A 19,761-nucleotide genomic window follows, 5' to 3' on the forward strand; every position below is an offset into this window, starting at 1 on the left:
ATTAAATTCAGGTTCGAATAACTCCCAGAAGCAAAATTGATTTTTATAGCTTCTATCTCACAATCATCCTTGAAGTTCCTCCCATTTCGTAATCAATTTGAAGCTTCCTTAAGCTTGAAATTACTCTGCTCTCTCCAGACCGGAGCTGGGGTCCTGTTCCTGTTCTGTCTTGATCCCGCAGGGCAATCCGAGATGTCGATGCTGGAAGTTAGTGCACGCCTCGCTGGCCACTACTACCTACAACCTCCTGCAACCCTCAATCCTTTTCCAACAGCCACAGCCGCTCATCCTTGAGCACCGTTTCCCGTTTATTGTTGGCGAGGCTGCTGTCTCAGCTTGTCAATTGCGTTATTGGAGCTTATTGACATTTTATATCCGGCGACTGACGAACCGCGCTGCAGCCGCCCCATCGCGAAAATTATTTAAGCAGCTGCAGGCGAGATGGGCGAGAACAACAGGAGCAGGCAAAGGACCAAAGTACCAAGGAGGTCCTGCTGGGTGATTGCCGTGTTTCGTGTTGGGTCGCCGTTGGCCTTTGTTGGTTTGTGTAAAATGAGCAGCAATGACAACGACAGCGACAGTTTCAGCAGCAAAAGCAGTAGCATCTGAGCGAAAAAAAAACAACAACCAGAGGATGATGACAACTGGCAATATATAGGGGAAGGCTGTGCACTGAGAACATTTTTACTGGAAAATAATTCTAGGTTTACCAGAATGTTTGAATTAGCTTAACGAAATTTTTTAGATTTTTTTCTGCTGGAAATTTAGGAGATACAGACATTTGATAGCTTTTCGGATTAATTTTTAACAAAAACTACAGTCTAATCTCCAGCTATAGGTATTTTTCCCTCTATGGAGCTATAATTCCCAACTGGTTTGCGCACTCTGATGTGAATTCAATCGTTTCATAAGTCTTTAAACTAAGTCATGACGATTTCTTTATGTCCCAGCTCTCTTCTCATACTTTTCAAATTTTAATTATCCCCTTGAGTAAATCTTATATTATTTTTCAGTCTCCCCTCTTTCTCTCAGTGCATTTGTATCTAGAGGGTCGCATCCTGACAGATCGTATTGCATTCCATTTCATTCCGTGGCGAGTGTCATTTGCTAGCTGTTTGTTTGTCTCCTTCTCCGCAGAGCTCTGTGTGTTCAATTTTTAATTATTTTGTAGTGAAGTGGCCTCAGCTTCGACTGCCGGCTACGTGAGCCGTTCGAGGAGGGTACCTCGAACTGTCACCCAGCTGCGGGGTTGGGTATGAGTAGAGTGGGTGACCAACAAAAGTCTCCAACAGAGCCGCTGAATAGCTCTGGTACTATGCGAAACCCAACACACTTGTTGCCCTGACCAGCATGCGCAGTAGCTGCCTTACTGTCGAAATCCACCACCGATGGCCAATGGCTGAGGACGGGCCACAAGGCGACAAGTTCCACAGGCCACGAAAGCCTCAAATGGTGGGAGGGGCGGCGACGAGGCAGGACGAGTCTTATACGGATACGGATACGGCGGGATGTCATTTGCTAATGCCACGCACGTAAGCAATTTCCGCACGAAAGCGCATTCCTTGAGCCTTTAATGTACTTTTTGATGTTAACAAATTTTTCGAACATTTGTTGTTGACTGAAACAGGGAGAAGAGACAGAGGAGAAGGGAGGAACGGGGGAAAGGGTAGGGAGACACATTCATGAACTGAATCTTAAGTTGGCCTTGCGGTTTGTCTGGGATTCCGCCATCGTCCTCTCTGGTTGGGGGGATTGGGTGTGAGTGATTAGAGTCGCATAAACAAATTAATAAGTGGCAGAATCCCGAGTCCCGAATCCTGAATCCCGATTCCTGATTCCTGATTCCTGCAATCAACACCTCCCTGTCCTGGTTGTAAATTGAGCAATTTTCCACTTGGGAAAATTTATGACCTTCGCCTTTGGTATAAATTTTGTGTCTGGCAATCGCCAGACCTCGCTCACTGACAGGCAATTCGACGCAAGAGGGGACAGACCGACAGCCACACATGGACTTGGCTGCGGATATGGACTGCGGATGGACTTCCTGGGCTTCACTGCACTGCACTTCCCTTTTGCGGCCGCAATTTCTTGAGCAAATTGAAATTCTTGTGGCCGCTTCCGACCACCGAGCACGGACCTCTATTAGCTGGAATAAATCTTTCTAGCATGGAGCTAACTTGTATGGGAAATTGCTGGCAACATTTTTAATTAACAGCTGGTAGAGCGAGGCAGGGCAGAGCCGTTGAGATATATTGTTGCAATTGTGGGTTTACACCAGGACTTGGCAGGTGACTTGGGTATAATTTTTAAGACCTCATGCATAGGTTATGTGTGTGAAGTCAGTAAACCAAGGAAGTATACTTATTTCAATAATTTTTTTCATAAATTTAATAAACTTCATTTTAAGAGTGACAAATTGATACAAGTCTGGGCCTGTCTGAGCCTGTCGTCTCTCCTGTCCACACATCGATATTGCTGCTTCCGCTGAAAACCGCAGAAACCGATTAACGCAGACCGCAGGAGGGCCAAGTTCTGGTAACTCCAATTCCAATGTGTGGTCAGTTCGGGTGCGTGTGTCCTGCCAGCAGGTCCTGTTGTCCTGCAGCCCTGTTTGTTTGTTTATTTGCAAGCTGCAAGCTTGGCATCTTGGCATCCGGGAAAGGAACTGCTACTGTTCTTGCCCAGCATTCGCATCCTTGTTTGTTTGCGCCAAGTGGCCAGTCGAGTGTGTTTTTTTTTTTTTTTTTTTTTTTTTTTTTTTTTTTTTTATTGAAAAGAATATAGGCTTAAGTACATATGTTACAGAGGATGGATAGGGTGGAAAGTCCGCACCCGTGGGACTGCCGCAAAGCTATACTTCACGGGGGCGGTTGGCGGTCCTGTTGCCGCTCATCGGTCGCCTTCGGTGCGACGGGTCTGCTCCCGGCGCCTCAGCTCTCGCATCACGGTTGCTGCCATTTCGGCAGCCGCATTCCATTTGGAGGGGGTCTCCAACATGCAACCGACTAAGTTGTCGGGTGTCAGGCGGCAGTTCATTGCCGCTTCCAGCGCGGCTCGTTCCGCCGAGAATAGGGGGCATACGAAGAATGCATGCTCCGCGTCCTCAGTAAAAGCGCTGCCACAGTAGTCGCAGTACGGGTCGACCTCATGCTTAAACCTGTGGAGGTAGGCCTTGAAGCAACCATGTCCTGTGATGATCTGCGTGGTGTAGTAGTCCAGCTGACCATGTCGTCTCTGCAACCAGGGAACCAGATCGGGGATGAGCCTGTAGGTCCATCGTCCTGTGCTCGCGTTGTTCCATCTATCCTGCCATCGAGCCATGGTGCTGCTTCTCTGGATTCTGCTACCTGAGTTCCCAGTCCTGCGCTCCTCTGCCAGTAGGTCTATTGGGATTGCTCCCGACACCACCAATGCAGCTTCTTCTGACACCGTGCAGAAGCAGCTCGAGATGCGCAAAGCGCAGCGTCTGTAGACAGACTTACACTGCCGGCTGTAGCTGACAGTCCTCATGGCTTCCGCCCAAATCGGCGCGGCGTACAAGATGGTCGAGGTCACCACTGTTATTAATCGTCTGCTATGCTGCTTTGGGCCACGGGTGTTGGCCATCATCCTAGAGATAGCGGCAGTGGCCTTAGATGCCTTGGCCGCTGCGTACTCCAGGTGGCTCTTAAAATTCAGCCTATGGTCGATCATGACTCCGAGGTACTTGATCGCCGGACTGGACTCGACGTATGTCGAGCCGACCCGGAAGGTGACCTTCTCTACGGTCTTTCTACTGCTTATGAGCACTGCTTCCGTTTTGTGTTCGGCGAGCGAGAGACCGTTGTCTTTCAGCCAAGACATCATCATGTCGATTGCAATGCTGCATTTAGCAGAGACATCGGACAGGTGCTTCTCCACCGTGACCAGCGCTATATCGTCAGCGAACCCTACTACGGCGCAGCCATCTGGTAGTGGAAGTCTCAGGATCCCGTCATACATGACGTTCCACAGGATTGGCCCAAGAACAGATCCCTGGGGTACACCACCTGTCACGTGGTGCATCTGGTTGCCGTCGTCGGATGTGTACAGAAGGACGCGATCTTTGAAGTAGTCCGCTATCAGGAGGGTGAGGTTCCCTGATATGCCGCCGTGTTGGAGTGCCTGCAGGACTAAGCTCCAATTTGCTGAGTTAAAAGCGTTTTTGACATCTAGGGTGCTGACCAGGCAGTATTGCTTGGTGCCTCCCTGCCATCTTTCGCCTTCAATCGCGTTTGCTGCCATTAGCGTTACCTCTCGTATCGCGTCGATCGTGCTCCGCTTCTTCCTGAAACCGTGCTGCTGATTCGATAGAGCTCCACGCTCTTCGATCTCTCTCTCCAACTTGTTGCAGATTATGCGCTCAAATATCTTCCCCAGTGTGTTGAGCATGCACAGGGGGCGATATGAGGACGGGTCGTCATTCATTTTGCCTGGTTTAAGGATAAGCACTAGTCTCTGCTGCTTCCATACTCTTGGAAAAGTGCGCTCCGCAATGCACCTGTTGTATACCTGTGCAAATAGGCTTGGGTCGAGTGTGTCCTGTTTGTCTGTGTGTGTGCCCAGCGTGTCCTGAGAGTGTCCTGTGTATGTATTTGGTGAACAAATAAAACACAGTTATGCAAATCATGTTGGCCCACCAATAGCAAACATTAACCTCCACCTCAACTGCTCATAAATTTTAGGATTTTGCCACAGAATTCAATTTTCCAATCAATTGAAGGTGAAATTTTCATGCACGATCGCTGGCATTAAACAGTTTTCACAATTTTCACAATTTTCACATTTTTCAGATTTAAAAAGCAAAACGAAAAATGTAATAAATGAAGAAAGTAAACTTGCTGTATCTTGCGGGGTACTTGCTCTAAAAACAATTTCCAAAAACCCTTAGCAACTTCTTTTTCAGGAAAAAAAAAAAACAAAACCAAGAGGAGCAATGCAAGGAGTATAAAGAAAAGCTAAGAGCAAAGAACAAACAGCAGCGGAACCGCAAGAAACGGAAGCGGAAACGCGTCACACAATGTCGATGCTCCTCGAACTCGCACTTCCACATCCTTGGTAGCTCTTCTATAGCTTCTACTTTTGCCACTCCTCGCGCTATTAGATATTTATTTCTGCGGATGTTTGCCCGTGTGTCCTTCTTCCTTTTCTCTGCTCTCGCGCACACACATATTTGCACATGTTTCGCATTTGTATTCCATGCGTTATTGAGCTGAAAATTGATGCACATTACTTACTCTATTGAATTACACATTAGCCAGGACGTTCGATGGCAGAAGACGGAGATGCGCTGCACCGAGCAAAAAGGATAATCCTTCTTTAATTGAAATGATTTTAGGAGGTTTTTTATGTGGAATTATTAAGGGGTATTTTCGTTTTATTGATGTTTTTTGGAAAGATAATTTCCTTTTTTAAAATCTAGCTAAATATTGTATATTATTTGATTTAATTTCAATTTAAACCCACTTTTGGCTCTACTTTTCGCTGCCTGTTTTTACTGCTACTCTCTCGATGCCTTGCACTCCTCGTTTGGCCAATAAATAATTTGAAAATAACAAAATAACAGAGTGAAAAACAAAGGACATGCCGCCAAACGTCACCCCGGGGGTGCTCAACCCACCTCCTTTTTCTGCTGCATCCCCTGCTGTACCCATAGATGCATCGATAGCAACCCTCCACCCCCCTTTCCAGCATGCATGTGAATTATGCACGAGTATGTGCCGGGGGTTTCCCCTTCTTCCGCTGCAGGGGGACCATAAATTGTACAACTAAATACAATTTATTTCTCGTCGTCGCCGGGTCACCCATGACCCTTCGAAGGCGGCGTTATTTATACCCAGCTCTTAGCATTTTTCCAGTTGTTTTTCTTTATTTCTTTGGTTTTTCCCTGAAAGCCGTACATCTTCGATACAATATTTATGCGGTTTTAAATAGTTTTCGTAATGCAATTGCAGTTGTCTGCAATGATTGTGGCTGCTAAGACAGCCGGAAAATAGAAAATCGGGGGAGTTGAGTTGGAAGTAATGGATTTTTAATTTAAGTGATTTAAGTTGATATATTTTGTTTAAATAATTTAAAAAAAAATACATTTTTTTACACCTTAATAAAAATATTTTATAATTTTTTAGAATTTATTTTGTTTGGTGTATGAAAATTTAAAGAATTTCAAAAATCAAATCCAAATTCTCATAATGTTATATGTTATGTTAAGATTTTCTCTTCTGTTAAGTATTTTTAACATTCCATGTCAAGTCTCTTTTCAGCTTCTATTAACTTAACAGCTCTTTGCTATTTTAACCGTTTCGTTGCTCAAACTGTCCTACTGTTAGTTTCCTCTCCAGTCTGTAAATGTATCTGTATCCACCGGATACGTTTTATGGCACTGTTACAGCCAGCTTGTATGGCAAGTCACCCCTTATGTTGTTTAACAGCAAATGTTAAGGAAAGCAGAAAGCGGATAAATGTTATAATTTAGATTTTGTAATTTATGATTTTAAAGGGATTTGTTCTATGTTAAGAGCTTAAATGGGGAAATGTGTTTTATATATATTTTTTTAATTTTATTAAGAGAAAATTTTATAGTTTTCATCGTAATTTAAAATATATTTATTTGCTGTAGAAAGGAAAATAGTGAAAATTAGTTTTTTTTAATTAGAAAAAACAACATTAACATATTTTAGTTAAAATCAGGAAGTTAAAACATACGAAATAATTTATGAAATTTGTGAATTTAAAGCCAATCTTTAAAGAATGCTTTTTAAAAAAATTTTATATAATTTTAAAATGTTTCTAAAAATTTGCAAAAAAAAGGATTCATTCTAAAAATGTGTTGTTTTTTAAGTTTTTATGTTTTGTTTTCTATTTATTGTAAGATTTTTTCATGGAAATTTGTTATCAATGCAAATAATTGTTTAATTATTTATTTTTATTCTATTTAAAGTTAATATATCTTTTTTTCTTTCTTTCAGTTTTTCATTTACAAATATCCATTTCTGATGTTCGATTTTCTTCTATATTTTTCCTTAATAGTTAACCATTTTCCGGCTAACAGAAAACTGTTGCATTTGCTACCCCCGTCTCCACCAACCTGGGCTCTTGAAAAGTAACCATTAACTGCGACTGCCAACAACTCAATTTGCCAAGAACCAAACGTTGTCCTGCTGTTGCTGCTGCCTTTTACTGTTTCTGTTTCTGTTCCTGTAACAAACTCACCACTCGCAGGACTCACAGGACTCGGAGCTCACTCGAAGCTCACTCGGAGATCCCTTGACTTCGCGTGGTCCTGGTCTCGTATATAACAACGAGTGCGCCAACTGGCCGACGCCAGTCTTCGTTTCGCCTCCGAGTCGTGCGGTCAGCAGCTGGAACTGGGTAACAGGGATTTTTGTCAACCTGGCCGAAGCAGGCAGGTCGCGATGCGACGCCTCAGACTGCACTCCGCCTCGCTCTAGTACATATATATATATATCTCCCACTCGATAGCGGGATATATAGCAAAGACTATATTCTAAATTATTCGATATATCCGGATAATGACCCAAGATCAACGCTTATCATCGTGTCGGCTTTAAAATTGGGTCTCTTAAAGCGACTTTCGTGCGCTCGTTTTACGTTTCTCGTTTTCCGTTTTTGTTTTCGTGTCGCGCGTATACGCGTGTGTGTCGCAGTATCTGTGTGTGTGTCTTGTGTTTGTGTGTGTGTGTGTGCGGGCGGTCGGTGTGTGCGTGCACTGTGGCCGCTCTCGGGGCAAAATCGGGATACATTTCCTGGTGGCTGCATGGAGCCAGGAGCCAGCAGCCAGCATCGAGGCGACATATAGCAGGCAAGTCCCGTGAAAACCCCCGAAAAAAAAAACCCAAAAAAAAAAAAAAAAATTCCAAGAAAGAGGAGACAATCCCTGCGGTCTCTGCGGCAAATCGCAATGCATTTCGTGCACTGTCTCTACGTCAGTCTCAAAGTCATCTTCTCCTGGCGGTGACAATCTCCTCCTCTCCCTCTTGTTTGGCTAACTTTTCGTGTTTTTTTTTTTTTTTGTTCGGGCTTTATATGCTGGGTGATGACTCCTGCTCTTGAGGTTTCATCTATTTGTTACACAGTTTCCGGTTGGGAAAACTCTGGGAAAGCTTTAATTCTGTTGTAACTTGTTGTTTGAGGCTTTGGGAGATAATTTGAGGGAAGAAAAGTAAAGTAATTTCAAGGTTTCTAGCTGGAAATCAAGGGTTTACAGAGAAGTTTTTATATTTTAAAATGTAAACCTAGGTTTTTATGTTTAAAAACTAATACAAAAAGTATAATAAAAAGAGATAACAATAGGTTGTTATAATATTATTAAGAAATAATAGACCTTTATTAGTTTCTAACTCAATTTGTTTCCTCTAAAAACCCTAAACATTTCTCATATTTTTCTTACATTTAAAAAAAAAATACAACCGCTTTAACCCAGCAAAAACCACTTAAATTTCCCCAGAAATCTATTTTAAAGCCCATTAAACATTTTGACGAGTCAATTATCAAGGCAAAAAATCCCTATTATTTTCTTTTGTGAAATCTTTTAATAGTCAATTTGGGCAGACATAATGGAATTTGTGCATTAAATGCACTTCTCTTTTCCTGTGCAGCATCAATTATTTATTTATGTGTGTGTGCAGGAAAACTCTCTCTCTCTCTGGCCACCTTGTTTTTCCACGTTTTCACCGCAAATATTATTTCCTTTACGCTTCAAGTGGTGCGTGTGTTCCGAGTTTACGGAATTTGCCATGCAAATGTTCCACAATTGAAATTAGATTTTGTCGTTTTGTGAATGTGAATTGTGAAATCCAAAATCGGTATATGGGGGTTAAGGTTAACAGCAGCAACGCGGATTTTGTTATTGTTTTCCTAGGCTTCCCGCCACTCACTCCATCACTTCCTTTTTGTGCCAAGCGGATCTGCCATATGCGGCAGCCGCAAAACTTTTGAATTTTTAAGTGGCAATCCGTGTAGCCGCCGCCGCTTCCTGCCTGTATTTGTATCTGTGTATCTGTGTAAATGTATCTGAACCCGTAGCAGCTGTAGCTGTAGCTGTAGCTGTATCCTTCGGAGTCAGCCAGTCAGCTGGGCCCAAAAAGAAAGGCAAGAGCCAGCAAGCAGATTGTAGACATAACTTTTTTGTTTAAGCCCTCAGCCTTGGTGGTATTTATTTTATTTTTAATTCCACAGAGAAAGAAAATCATTAAGTACGTTTAATGCCAGTTAAATTTAAAACGGATTAAAAAGGCTAAGACTCAAGTGGAGGTTGGATTTAAGGGGAAATAAGGAAAATAAATAAAGAATGTTATATTCAGATATTTTAAAAATGAGTGGGAAAATCAGATTTGATTTATTTAGAATATATATAAATTTAATAAATAACTAAAAAATGTTTTTCCATTCATTTTCCTTGAAAAAAACTTTTCAAAAATAAGCCTAGACTGCTGATTTGATTTATTTATAAATATATATATATATATACATATTTGATAAACAAAAAAATTCCAGCTTTAGCTCATTTAAATTTCAGCTTATTCAGCTTTTATTTAAATTTATTTCCACTACGTTTTTCTATTAGTTCTGTCAACACAAAAATTTCTATCACAAAAGAGGAAATTAAAACACTTATCTAAGCTATAAAATATTCATTAAAATATTCCCCTGCTTCTTTTAAATTTTAAGTACAATTTTTTCGGTGTAGAAAAACTTAAATTAAATTTGTGTGCCCCCGAAAGTGCCAATAATGAGTCCAAATTCCTGTGTAATCTGGCTTTTTGGGCGAAATAATCCCAGAATAACCCCCAGAAAGTTGAATATATGTGAGTGAGTGAGTGCGGACACTGGCGACATGCAAATTAGTTTGCTGGCAAATGAATAAAGTGAAGTGAATAAGTAGAGAATTATTGTGCGGAATGTGTAGGAATTCAATTAGCAGCAGGACTCTGCTTTCGTTCGCTTTACGCCCTGAAAAGTGCAAAGTTTTTGCTTAGAAAACTTTTTCCTTTTTTTTTTTGTGTGACTGAAAATCCCATAAATAAATTATTTCCATGTAATTCGGTTGGGCAATAATTAAACAAGTGAGAGATTTTGTGGAAGATTTGAATAAATTTTGCAGGGGAAAAATACAAAGGAGAATTAAGGCCAGGGCTCATCAATTATTGTGAGGGATTAGGCAGTTTTTCTTTTAAGAAAAAGCTTAGCAATTAAGTTGAAATAAGAGAAATAAAGAAATTTTTTAGTTAAACTTACCAAAAGACTTCATATAAAGTCAATTTTAGTTAATAAACTCATTGAATTTCTTGATAAATCTGAAAGAAAGATATAAAAATTATAAATAAAATATAGAATAAAAAGTATAATTTATAAATAATAATTATTTCCAAGGACTCAAGTCTCTAGTCCAAATTATAAACCCCATTTCAAGCTATATTTTCTTGAATTTCCCAAAGATAATATGGCTCAATTAGTAGCATAATTTCTGATTTCTGAATTAAAGTGCCACTGTTACTCCCAATTTACCAATCGTTTTCTTCGATTTCAATTTGTGCTGGAAAATACCTCAGAAATGTGGTAAATACAAAATTACAGGCAGCAGACAGCAAGTTCAATGTGGAACTTTCCATTTTGGACCAGTTTACGAATTTCGTTCGTATCGATGGGAAGGAAGAGAGCATCGTCAGCTCATTCCTAGTTGCTGCAAGTTGGTAGTAAAAGTGCAACTTTGTCTGCAGCTGCAGTAAATATGCAAAACTCCTGCTACACAGGGTCCTGGGTCTTGCTTTGTTAGGGGAGGGAGGGGACGAGCAGGCCACAGCAGCTGTTGTTCTAGGTTCACACACACGCCCCCAAAACTAACCCCACACCCCCTCCGTTCCCTGACCACTGTGGAGAGACTTTCAAGTGTGCTCGGGATCTGCGCGTTATGCAAATCTAACTTTTTCCATTATTTTCTGTGTGTTGCCGCCGCCGCTACTGCTGCTACTGCTGCTTGTGGTTTTTATTTATGGTCTATTTTTGTTTTCATTTTTTTGGTTAGTTACCCCAGCAGCCCCTGGCACCCTTTCCCCATGTAAATAAAAGCCAACTGCAAAGTTTTGACAACGCTTCTCGGGTTGTGCAGCAGCAGCAGCAGCCGCCGCCGCCGATGCCGCCTCCGAAAATTGGGTCGGCAAAAGCGAAATTTATGTCGCAGCCGCGTGCAAAGTGACAGCGAACAAATTGCCGCGACACAGACACTGAAACAAGCAGACTTTCACACCAAGTTTATGCTATGCTGTATGAGAATTACTAAAAAACACAAAACTATACACAAAAACCACATCGAAATCGGGAATTTTTAAAGAAGAAAAAAGTAATTTTCTTAAGAATTTTTTTTTTTAAGGAGAATATTATAAAAATTGTGGAGTTGAATATTCATAAACAAGCAATTTATGGCATATTTTCAAGGGACTTGAAAATTATATATATATTTAAACAATAACTTATTAGAATTCGTTGAAGATTTAAAATAAATAAAGCAAAAGTGTTTTGTTTTTCTTATAATTAAAAGTGTTTCCAGTACATTTTTGGGTCACCTTTAAATCTATTTTTATATAATTACATATTGTTTAGCTAATTAATTGCTTAAAAACTAAAATTTTCATTAAATATTTAAAGTACAAGATTTTATAGCATACTTTTCGACAGCATTTCAAGCGATTTCAAATTCATAGCAATTTTTTTTAAACATCAGGATACCAAGGAAATCATTGAAGGAGTAATTTTTATGAAAAAGGTGTCCAAAAGTAAAAGAAAAACCTTATTTTTTTTTTCTTTTTGTTCTTTTAAGATTTAAGCTAAAATTATTTTAATTTTTCTTCTAAATAAAGCTTATAAAAATAATATAAAATTCTAAAGCATACTTTTGGGCATGTATTATTATGTTTCTAAATCGCAAAGTGTTCTAAAATTTAACAGCATTTTATTAAATCTGATTTTGATTAAAAAATGTATTTTTATAAATCCTGAAATCCTAAAAGACCTTACAGCAAGCCACGTAAAATGCCTTCAAAAGTTTGGCTAATCAAGTGACACAACACAAAAGAAGGAAAACAGAAAGCCAGGGGTTTTTAGGGGCTCTGGAAAATCGCTGTTCCCAAAAACCCAAAGAAGCTAATTTTTAGGATTTTCAGAAAATCTCTGTCTAAATGCGGCCAGAAAGTTGTTCGAGGCAACTTTGAATTATTGATAAAATACTTTGACAGTGTGTGTGTGTGTGTGTATGCTTGTAGTTTTCCATTTTCCGCCCAGACAAACAAATTTCCAACTCGCATGCACACACAACTTATTTGATGCACTTCAATTCGTAGCCGGAGAGACAAATCCTGGAAAGCAAAAAGAAAAAGGGAGCGGGGACGACATTGATAAATGTTATTTTGGGCAACTTATTTCGGTTGCTTTTGGGAAATGCACATAGAGAAGTGCTTTAAAGAAAATTTACAAATCGTAGAGAACTTTGGAAAACCATAAATGCAGGTCACAGGGAATCCCGAAATAGTATCCATCTGGCAAATGCTAAACTTTCTAATTAAATTCAATGCTGGACCCTCTCTGAGTTATTAAAAATACATTAAAACTGCTTTCGAAAGCGGCGGCAGGGCGGAAAGTGTTAAGCGCAAGCGGTTACCAGCATTTGTTGCTGTTTGTCGCAAAGTTTGCCGTTTCCCGCCGCCACAAATTTTGAAGTCCTTGCTCTTGGTCTTGCCCGCTTTTCCACCACCTTGGCATCCTTTTCTTCTGACCGTCTTTGTTTGCTTCCGGAAACTTTTGCCGACGTCGTCGACGGCGACTCCTGGCCAGCTGCTCCTGGGTTCCTTGCTGCAGTCTGCAGTTTGCAGGCCGTGATTGTTGTCCTCTCTTTCTCTTTGTGTGTGTGTGTGTGCTTGCTGCTGGCCCTTAATTTGCTGGGCCAACTTTGCCTAATCAGTGTGCCGGCAGCTGCTGGCAGCTTCCTCTCGGATTGCGTATACGCACTGTTGGTCTAGAGAAGCTCTAAGACCGTCACAGGCTTTCCGCTTAAAATTTAATAAAAAATAGGTGGTTTTTGTTATATATATATCTATACCTTTTGGATCACTAATTTATTAAATATAAATAAATAGTCTTTAAACTATTAAATTAAATTATTTCCCAAAAAGGTAATTACAATCTTCCCTACTTGTTCTCCCAACTTGTAACCTCGTTTCCAGCTCCTAACAAAAGCTAATGGCCAGCGAATGATAGTGAATCGAATGGCAACGCCCACGCAAATAGATCGTCCACACGGCGTATGTGTGATATGTGTAATTTGTACTTTATTCCCTGTTCCATTACCAATACCCCTTGACCCGTTCTCTCTCTACCTTTAGCATACTTAAAGCCAAAGCAATTACACTGAAATGAGCTAATAATATTCAATTTCAATGCCTCCCCCTACCCCACCCACACCACTCGATCAGCATTTTGTCCAAATGTCAACCAGAACCAGCAACAACAACAACAACAAGGACAACACCAGATGTCAAACTGTCACAGGGCCAGACGACGAACCGTCAGACAAAGAGACGCGGGGGGTCATGTGTCAATGGCTGGCACTTCACCGGGGGAAAAACCCCTGGTTGCATTGTGGGAACCAGTGCAACTGTGCCGCTTGAAATGTGAAAAATTACAAGAGGAAAAACGAACGAAAACGTTAATAGAATAGCAGCCAAAGGTGGGGCGCGGCCGGGAGAGTCATGGAAATCACTCAATTGGACGGCTAACTGACAGCCACACATTATCAAATATTAATGAAGGGGGGAAGAGGGTATATATAGAGGTGGGCTTTGGGCTCGCTGGCTCATTGAAGCCGTTTTTGGAGGGGCCTTGGGAGCTGGGGGCGAACTTTGACACCAACGCCCCCCTTCAAAAAGTCACAGGAGCAGGGAACACCCTCGAACATTTTACAACCAAAAACATCTGCTTGAGGGTTCCACATCACATGACTAGCTATAAACAGGCAGAGCTTGCTGCGTCACTGGAGCAGGAGCAGAAGCAGGAGCTGGAGCAGAACCTGGGTCTCTGTCTCATTTATAATTCAGCAAAGTAAAACATTGAAGTAATGAAATTACACCAGAAGAATTTGTCCGGCCAGCCAGACGACACATTTGCCTTGGTGGAAATATGAGCGGCGGCGAATAAATAAAAATTTAATGAAAGCACGTATACGCCGGGTGGGCCCCCTGCTCTTTTGACAAAACATTTTGTGAGGGGAAAAAAATGCAAATAATTGAATTTCTGTCAACGAAATTAAATTACGCCTACCCCTAAAACGCGTCTAGCCCTTTTAAAGCCTCATGTCCATACCGTCGTCTGCATAATGCATTTTAAATTGCGCATAATTAAAATAAATGCAACAAATGATTTAAATTTATTATAATGCCAGGCAGTAAAGCAACACTATATGTAATATCTGTGTGTGTGTATATGTTTGGATGAATGGCAGATATATACAATAAAAGTTAATGACAATGCATAAAAGTTCATTACTGCCAGACGCACACGGGAAATGGAAAATGGGGGAGGTGGCAAAGATATGCCGCAAATTGTGCAGCTCAGAATGTGATATAACAGGGGAAAAATAATAATAATAATAATAATAATACTAATAATAGTAAAACGACAAGCAATCAAAGGACACACACACACACACAGGTTGCACAACCCACAACTGACCACTAATTAACCTAATTTCTAGACAACAATCGCTGGGGAAAGCATGGGTATTGGCCACCAAAACCTTCATTTCCGATAAGGTCCATAGATTTAGACAATGACCATTTATTTTTATAATGTTTTTTTTTTATTCCTTTTTTTTTTGGTAATTATTTATGCCAGGAAAATTATTTCAATATTAATTCAACACAAAACTTTCAATAAACCGTAATTATCGACGAATGTAGATCAAATAATCACGTTTTAGTTGCCGCCAAACAGCAATAACAACAACAACAACTGAAAATTAATTAGGGAAAATAACAAAAATGAGAATTATTATCCCGACACACACTTACACACACATCCTGTATTTGTAATTGGACTTAAAACGCCAAATAGCCGGCTGTCATCGATATAAATTGAACAGTTTTATGTTTCATGGAATATTTATTAGCTATATGTATATATATTTATCATAATTAAAGATATACCACATGCCTCCAACTAACTAAATATTTTCTATATATTTTACAGCTGGCTCTCCCCAAAGATTTAAGCAAATAAAAGCACATAAAATGCTGGAAAATCTGCAAAATTCATTAAACGAAAACAAAAACAAAGGCAGACAACTCGCAAACCTACAATATTCAAACTAAAAACCCAAATTCGTTTAAATTCAAAGTCGAGTTTTGAGTCATCCAAGTCCTGTTAAGGAAACTCTGTCCAGGAATGGAACCCTGGCTCGGTGGCGGCGAGGCCTGGCTGAGGCTGCGGCTGAGGATGCATAAATCAAAGTGAGTTTAAACTGCCTTTAGCTTGTTCTTTTAAATCTACGAAATTAAATTCATTTCCCACTTGTTCTTCTGATTGTTAAATTTAGCTCCATGAACAATGAAAGCTATTTTTGCTGCTTAGCTATTTATATATTTATAATTTTCCAAGAAGACCTTCTCTCAACCATGAGAGAAGCTGAAAAGCCTGGAAGAGAGTGAGTGACGAGGGTTACAAGGCATTTAAAAGGTCTTTTTGGTATATAGTACTCTTGGCATATTTTATTGCCTTCGATTTTGGGCCCTCAGAGATGGCTTTAATGGTGAAAATTCTTATAATTAAGCCCAGGACTCGTTACAAAAGTGGCTGTCAAAAGAATTTCATAAATGAAAAGCCATAAAAGTGCGACCGAGAGAACCGAGAGAAAAATCAATGCCGATGCCACAGCTGTGGGCTGCCATTACTAAGCTAAGGACATGACCAGCATCAATAAGTTTTGGGACAAGCAGCTGCTGCTGTTTCCTAGAAGGAATTTATTGACACACACACACACACTAGGAGACTCTGGGGAGGGAAGGTCCTTCGATAATCACTGCGGCTATGTGAAGAGAAACCCCGAGAATTTCTAGAGAAATCGAAATGGACGCAGTGCAAATTCGAGGTTAATGCACAAATAAATCTGCCACAAATTGTAAGCCATCAAAAATCAGGTCTTTATATATATATATATATATATTTAGTATATATAGAAGAGTAAGGGGAAGAACTGCTGCTGCCTGATGGCACAAAAATAATAATTATTAACGCTCAACTGCGTGGCAATCAACAACATTTTATCTGGCGCTGCCAAACCAGTTTTCCAACTTTTGCCGCAGAGTTTGTGTCTCAGTTTCAGTTTCAGCTTCAGCTTCAGCTATACAGTTCCTGTTTCGGTTTCGGTTTCGGGGGGTTTTTTTTCGTCGCTTCCCTCCGATATCGTGAGCCTGCTAACTTCCGATTTCCGGCGTGCGCCCGTGATTGAGCGCCGCTTTATTTCCTGCGAGGCGGCGCCATCGAGGACCACAAGGACTGTCCTCCTGTCCTCCTGCGACGCCTGTTTGACTTCTGATAAACTTATTATACACTCTTAGAGGCCAAAGGCAAGGCGGGTTGCTGGAGAGAGGGTTGGCACTTGTTAGGCTTGCCTTTGCCTATTTCAAGTCCTTTAAAGTTCGGTCGCCTGTCATCCCTCCCGAAACAAAAAGTAAATAAAACGAGGTGAGGTGGGGCGGCACAGCCCACTTTCGGCACAGAGGATATGTTTACGTAACAGCCTTTTGATCGGCTTCCCCTAATGGGTACTTTTAACGTAAATCGACCTAATCTCTGTGGTTTAGAGTCAAGGGTTAGAAAAAATCTTGTTTTTTTTTAAAGCAAAAATTTAAATATATATATTTAAATATATTATTTTTTCTTAAAACAACAGTCAAACAGCACTTTAGACGAATTTAAGTAGGTTTTTCGGATTGGTAAATAATTTAATGAGCTCTTAAGAAGATTTTAAGAAGATTTTGTTAGTATATTTGTGAGATTTCAAGATAAGAACATTTTTAATGGGCTTTAAATAAGTTTAAAATGTTAAAAATGATTCAAAATAATTTAAAGATATTATGACAAGATGACCTGCCAATTATTAAATTTAGAAATAATCAAAAATAAATAACCTTGCAAGTTTTTAATGTATTTTACTTCAAAACATGGTGTTTGTGGGGAAGACAACGAATATGCCACCCTTTGGTTTATAATAAAAACGCACGATAGGTAGTTATTTCATTTCCGTGTTTGTTTTTTATCGGAGCTGCAGACTGCGTATGTAAAAGCTTCGTAAGGAGTGATTATTTGAAAATATAACTTTATTTAAAACGATAAATACAAATTTTGCTAAGTTTCATTGTCCACCTGGCAAATAAAAAACAAAGAATCATTACAATTGCTGTCCCACATTTCGGCATCAAACAAATCGACGCAGTTCTCCTCATGATTTTTGTCGTTTGGTTGTCCCTCTTTCCACTTTAAAAATTGTGCTGGCTTGTGCGAGGCCACAGATACGAAGTGGCCCTCATTTTCCCTATCATTAATGCCTAGCCAATAGCTCCTATTTTTATCAAGTTTTTGTGTAATAGCGTTAAACTCATCTTCATTTCGAAATGAGGCTAAGTAACCTCCCATTTCACGACACCTTCTCTCAGCAGTCTCCAAATTCCATCGTTCATTTACAAATTTAAAATATCTGGTACCGATTAGCTCGAAACCTGATGGTTTCGTAATCGTGTCCGAAGCCGGGACTCCCGCCTTGGCTGCTTGTTGGGGGGCTGCCGTCTTATTCGATATGGGATGTACTTGAGTTTCCACCTTGGCAGCATCTATCTTGTTCGGCACTGCCTGCAGTTTATTTACAACAGCTTGAAGTTGGATTTCAATCATTTTTTGTACCGCAAGGAGACTTTCATCCAGTTTAGCCTCCAGTTTCGTTTGCACCTCCTGAAGTTGTCCTTCCAGCTTCTTTTCCACTCCTTGTAATTGTCCTACCAGCTTAGATTCCACTCCTTGTAGTTGTCCATTCAGCCTATTTTCCACTATTCGTAGTCGTTCCCTCAACTGCACTTCTCCTATTTTCTCCTCCAATGTCTCCAGCTTAGTATTCCCTTCGTTCTGGGCTTTGACGACTTCATTAAGCCGTGGGCTAAGTTCAGTAAGACAAATGCTGTCGCACTGATTTTGTATGGGATCCTCAATGAGGCATATGTACCCCAACTGATCCTCCGCGAAGGATCCTTGGCACAGGATACTGACAGCCAGCGCCCAAAGGAGGTAGTTTCCGATGTAGTGCATCCTTGAAATGTCGGAGATTATAAGACCGTGGTACTTGAAAGTCTCTGGTGAACTGATTCCCGAATTATTCAAAGACTTTCGAAGAGGGATCGAGCTTAGGCTGGGATTGATAAGAGAGCTTTTTATGAAGATAACGACATACTATGTCCACGCAATTCCCAATTTCTGTGCAGTTTGTAGCTCAGTTTAATCAACGTGACGTAAATCAGGGGTTCAAGAGTGAAGGTGAAAGTCGCTTATCAACGGATTCCCAAAATCAGGCGATGGCTTCCGAAGAAAGATTCGGTCTAAGCTGGGATTGATAAGACCTATTTTTGACACTGACCGCATTCTGTGTGATCGTGTGCTGGTATGTATATACATACATATATATTTTCCAAGATCAGTGTATATATTTGCCCAAAAGTAAGCTGAAAAAAAACCGAAAAGGGGTTTAAGACTGGGAAATTCGGAAAAAGAGAACCTTTCTCGCCGCTTCTATGTCTGCGGGCATCAATGTCAGTGATTTATCACAAGGCACAACGCACATAAATAAACACCAGCAGCCATCGGAGACGGAGATGGAGTCCGGATTTGCTGATACTTTTCCACCGAAGCATTGAGAGGGGGGAGTTGGGTGGGTATTTTTTGACAGTGCGTTGCTTTACGCATCACTAGACTTATCCCGGTCCCGTCTCCAGGAGTCCCCTGGCCTTAAGAATCCCCCCACTCCTATGGGTTTTCCTTTTCATTTGACGCTTTGTGCACTTGACTTCGGAGGCTGCTCCTGCTCCTGCTGCTCCTTCTTCGATTTGCTGCCTCTAACGACCCTCATTGTTTGACACTCCGCTCTCTGCTCCGCTATATCTGCGATATGCCTCTCCCCTTATCTCCCGGGAATGATGGCAGAGAGAGAACGAGAGGCGACATTATTTTCACTTTATTGAAAACTTGTAGCCGAAATTGATTTTCTGCGTCTCCTGGCGGCGGCAATGGCGGTGGCGAAGGCGGCACATTCCAACGCCCAGGGAATTGACATTCCCAAAAACCCCAGGCCCCCCTCTGCATTCGCCGCTGGCTTTGTCTTCTGGCAAATTTATTTCGCATTTAGTTGAATACTTTCTGTCATTTTCTGGCTGGTGAAAATTTTAGCATACATTTATTTTAAAGACTGTAATTTCATTTTATTCGCATGCTAATGTTGTGTTATTAAGTATTTATTTGTGCACATTCCACGGCTAATGGCTTTTTTTCTTTCTGCATTGAAAAATCAATTTTGAGCTTGAAAATGTTCAGCTAATTGTTGCTGTGTGGCAGCAAAAAACTATTTTCCAGTTTCCTGCAATGCAAATTCTCATTCAACACAAAAAGCTTAATATCAATAAATTAATATAGAGATGT

At 40.6% G+C, this 19,761-nt stretch overlaps 1 protein-coding gene across 2 annotated transcripts in view; it reads left to right on the plus strand.

The window, feature by feature from the left end:
- The first annotated feature begins 7,360 nt into the window (after positions 1-7,360).
- Tmtc2 (Transmembrane O-mannosyltransferase targeting cadherins 2) overlaps positions 7,361-19,761 on the plus strand; it is a 38,191-nt gene continuing 25,790 nt past the window's right edge. For both annotated transcript variants that reach the window (XM_017173338.3, XM_041775946.2), the window contains exons 1-2: positions 7,361-7,840; positions 15,274-15,533. In XM_017173338.3, the coding sequence (XP_017028827.1) occupies positions 15,469-15,533 (65 nt within the window). In that variant the 5' untranslated portion in view covers positions 7,361-7,840; positions 15,274-15,468. The remainder of the gene's footprint in view (positions 7,841-15,273; positions 15,534-19,761) is intronic.

The sequence above is a fragment of the Drosophila kikkawai genome, chromosome 2L (genome assembly GCF_030179895.1).
Source record: "Drosophila kikkawai strain 14028-0561.14 chromosome 2L, DkikHiC1v2, whole genome shotgun sequence".
Taxonomy (NCBI): Eukaryota; Metazoa; Arthropoda; class Insecta; order Diptera; family Drosophilidae; genus Drosophila; species Drosophila kikkawai.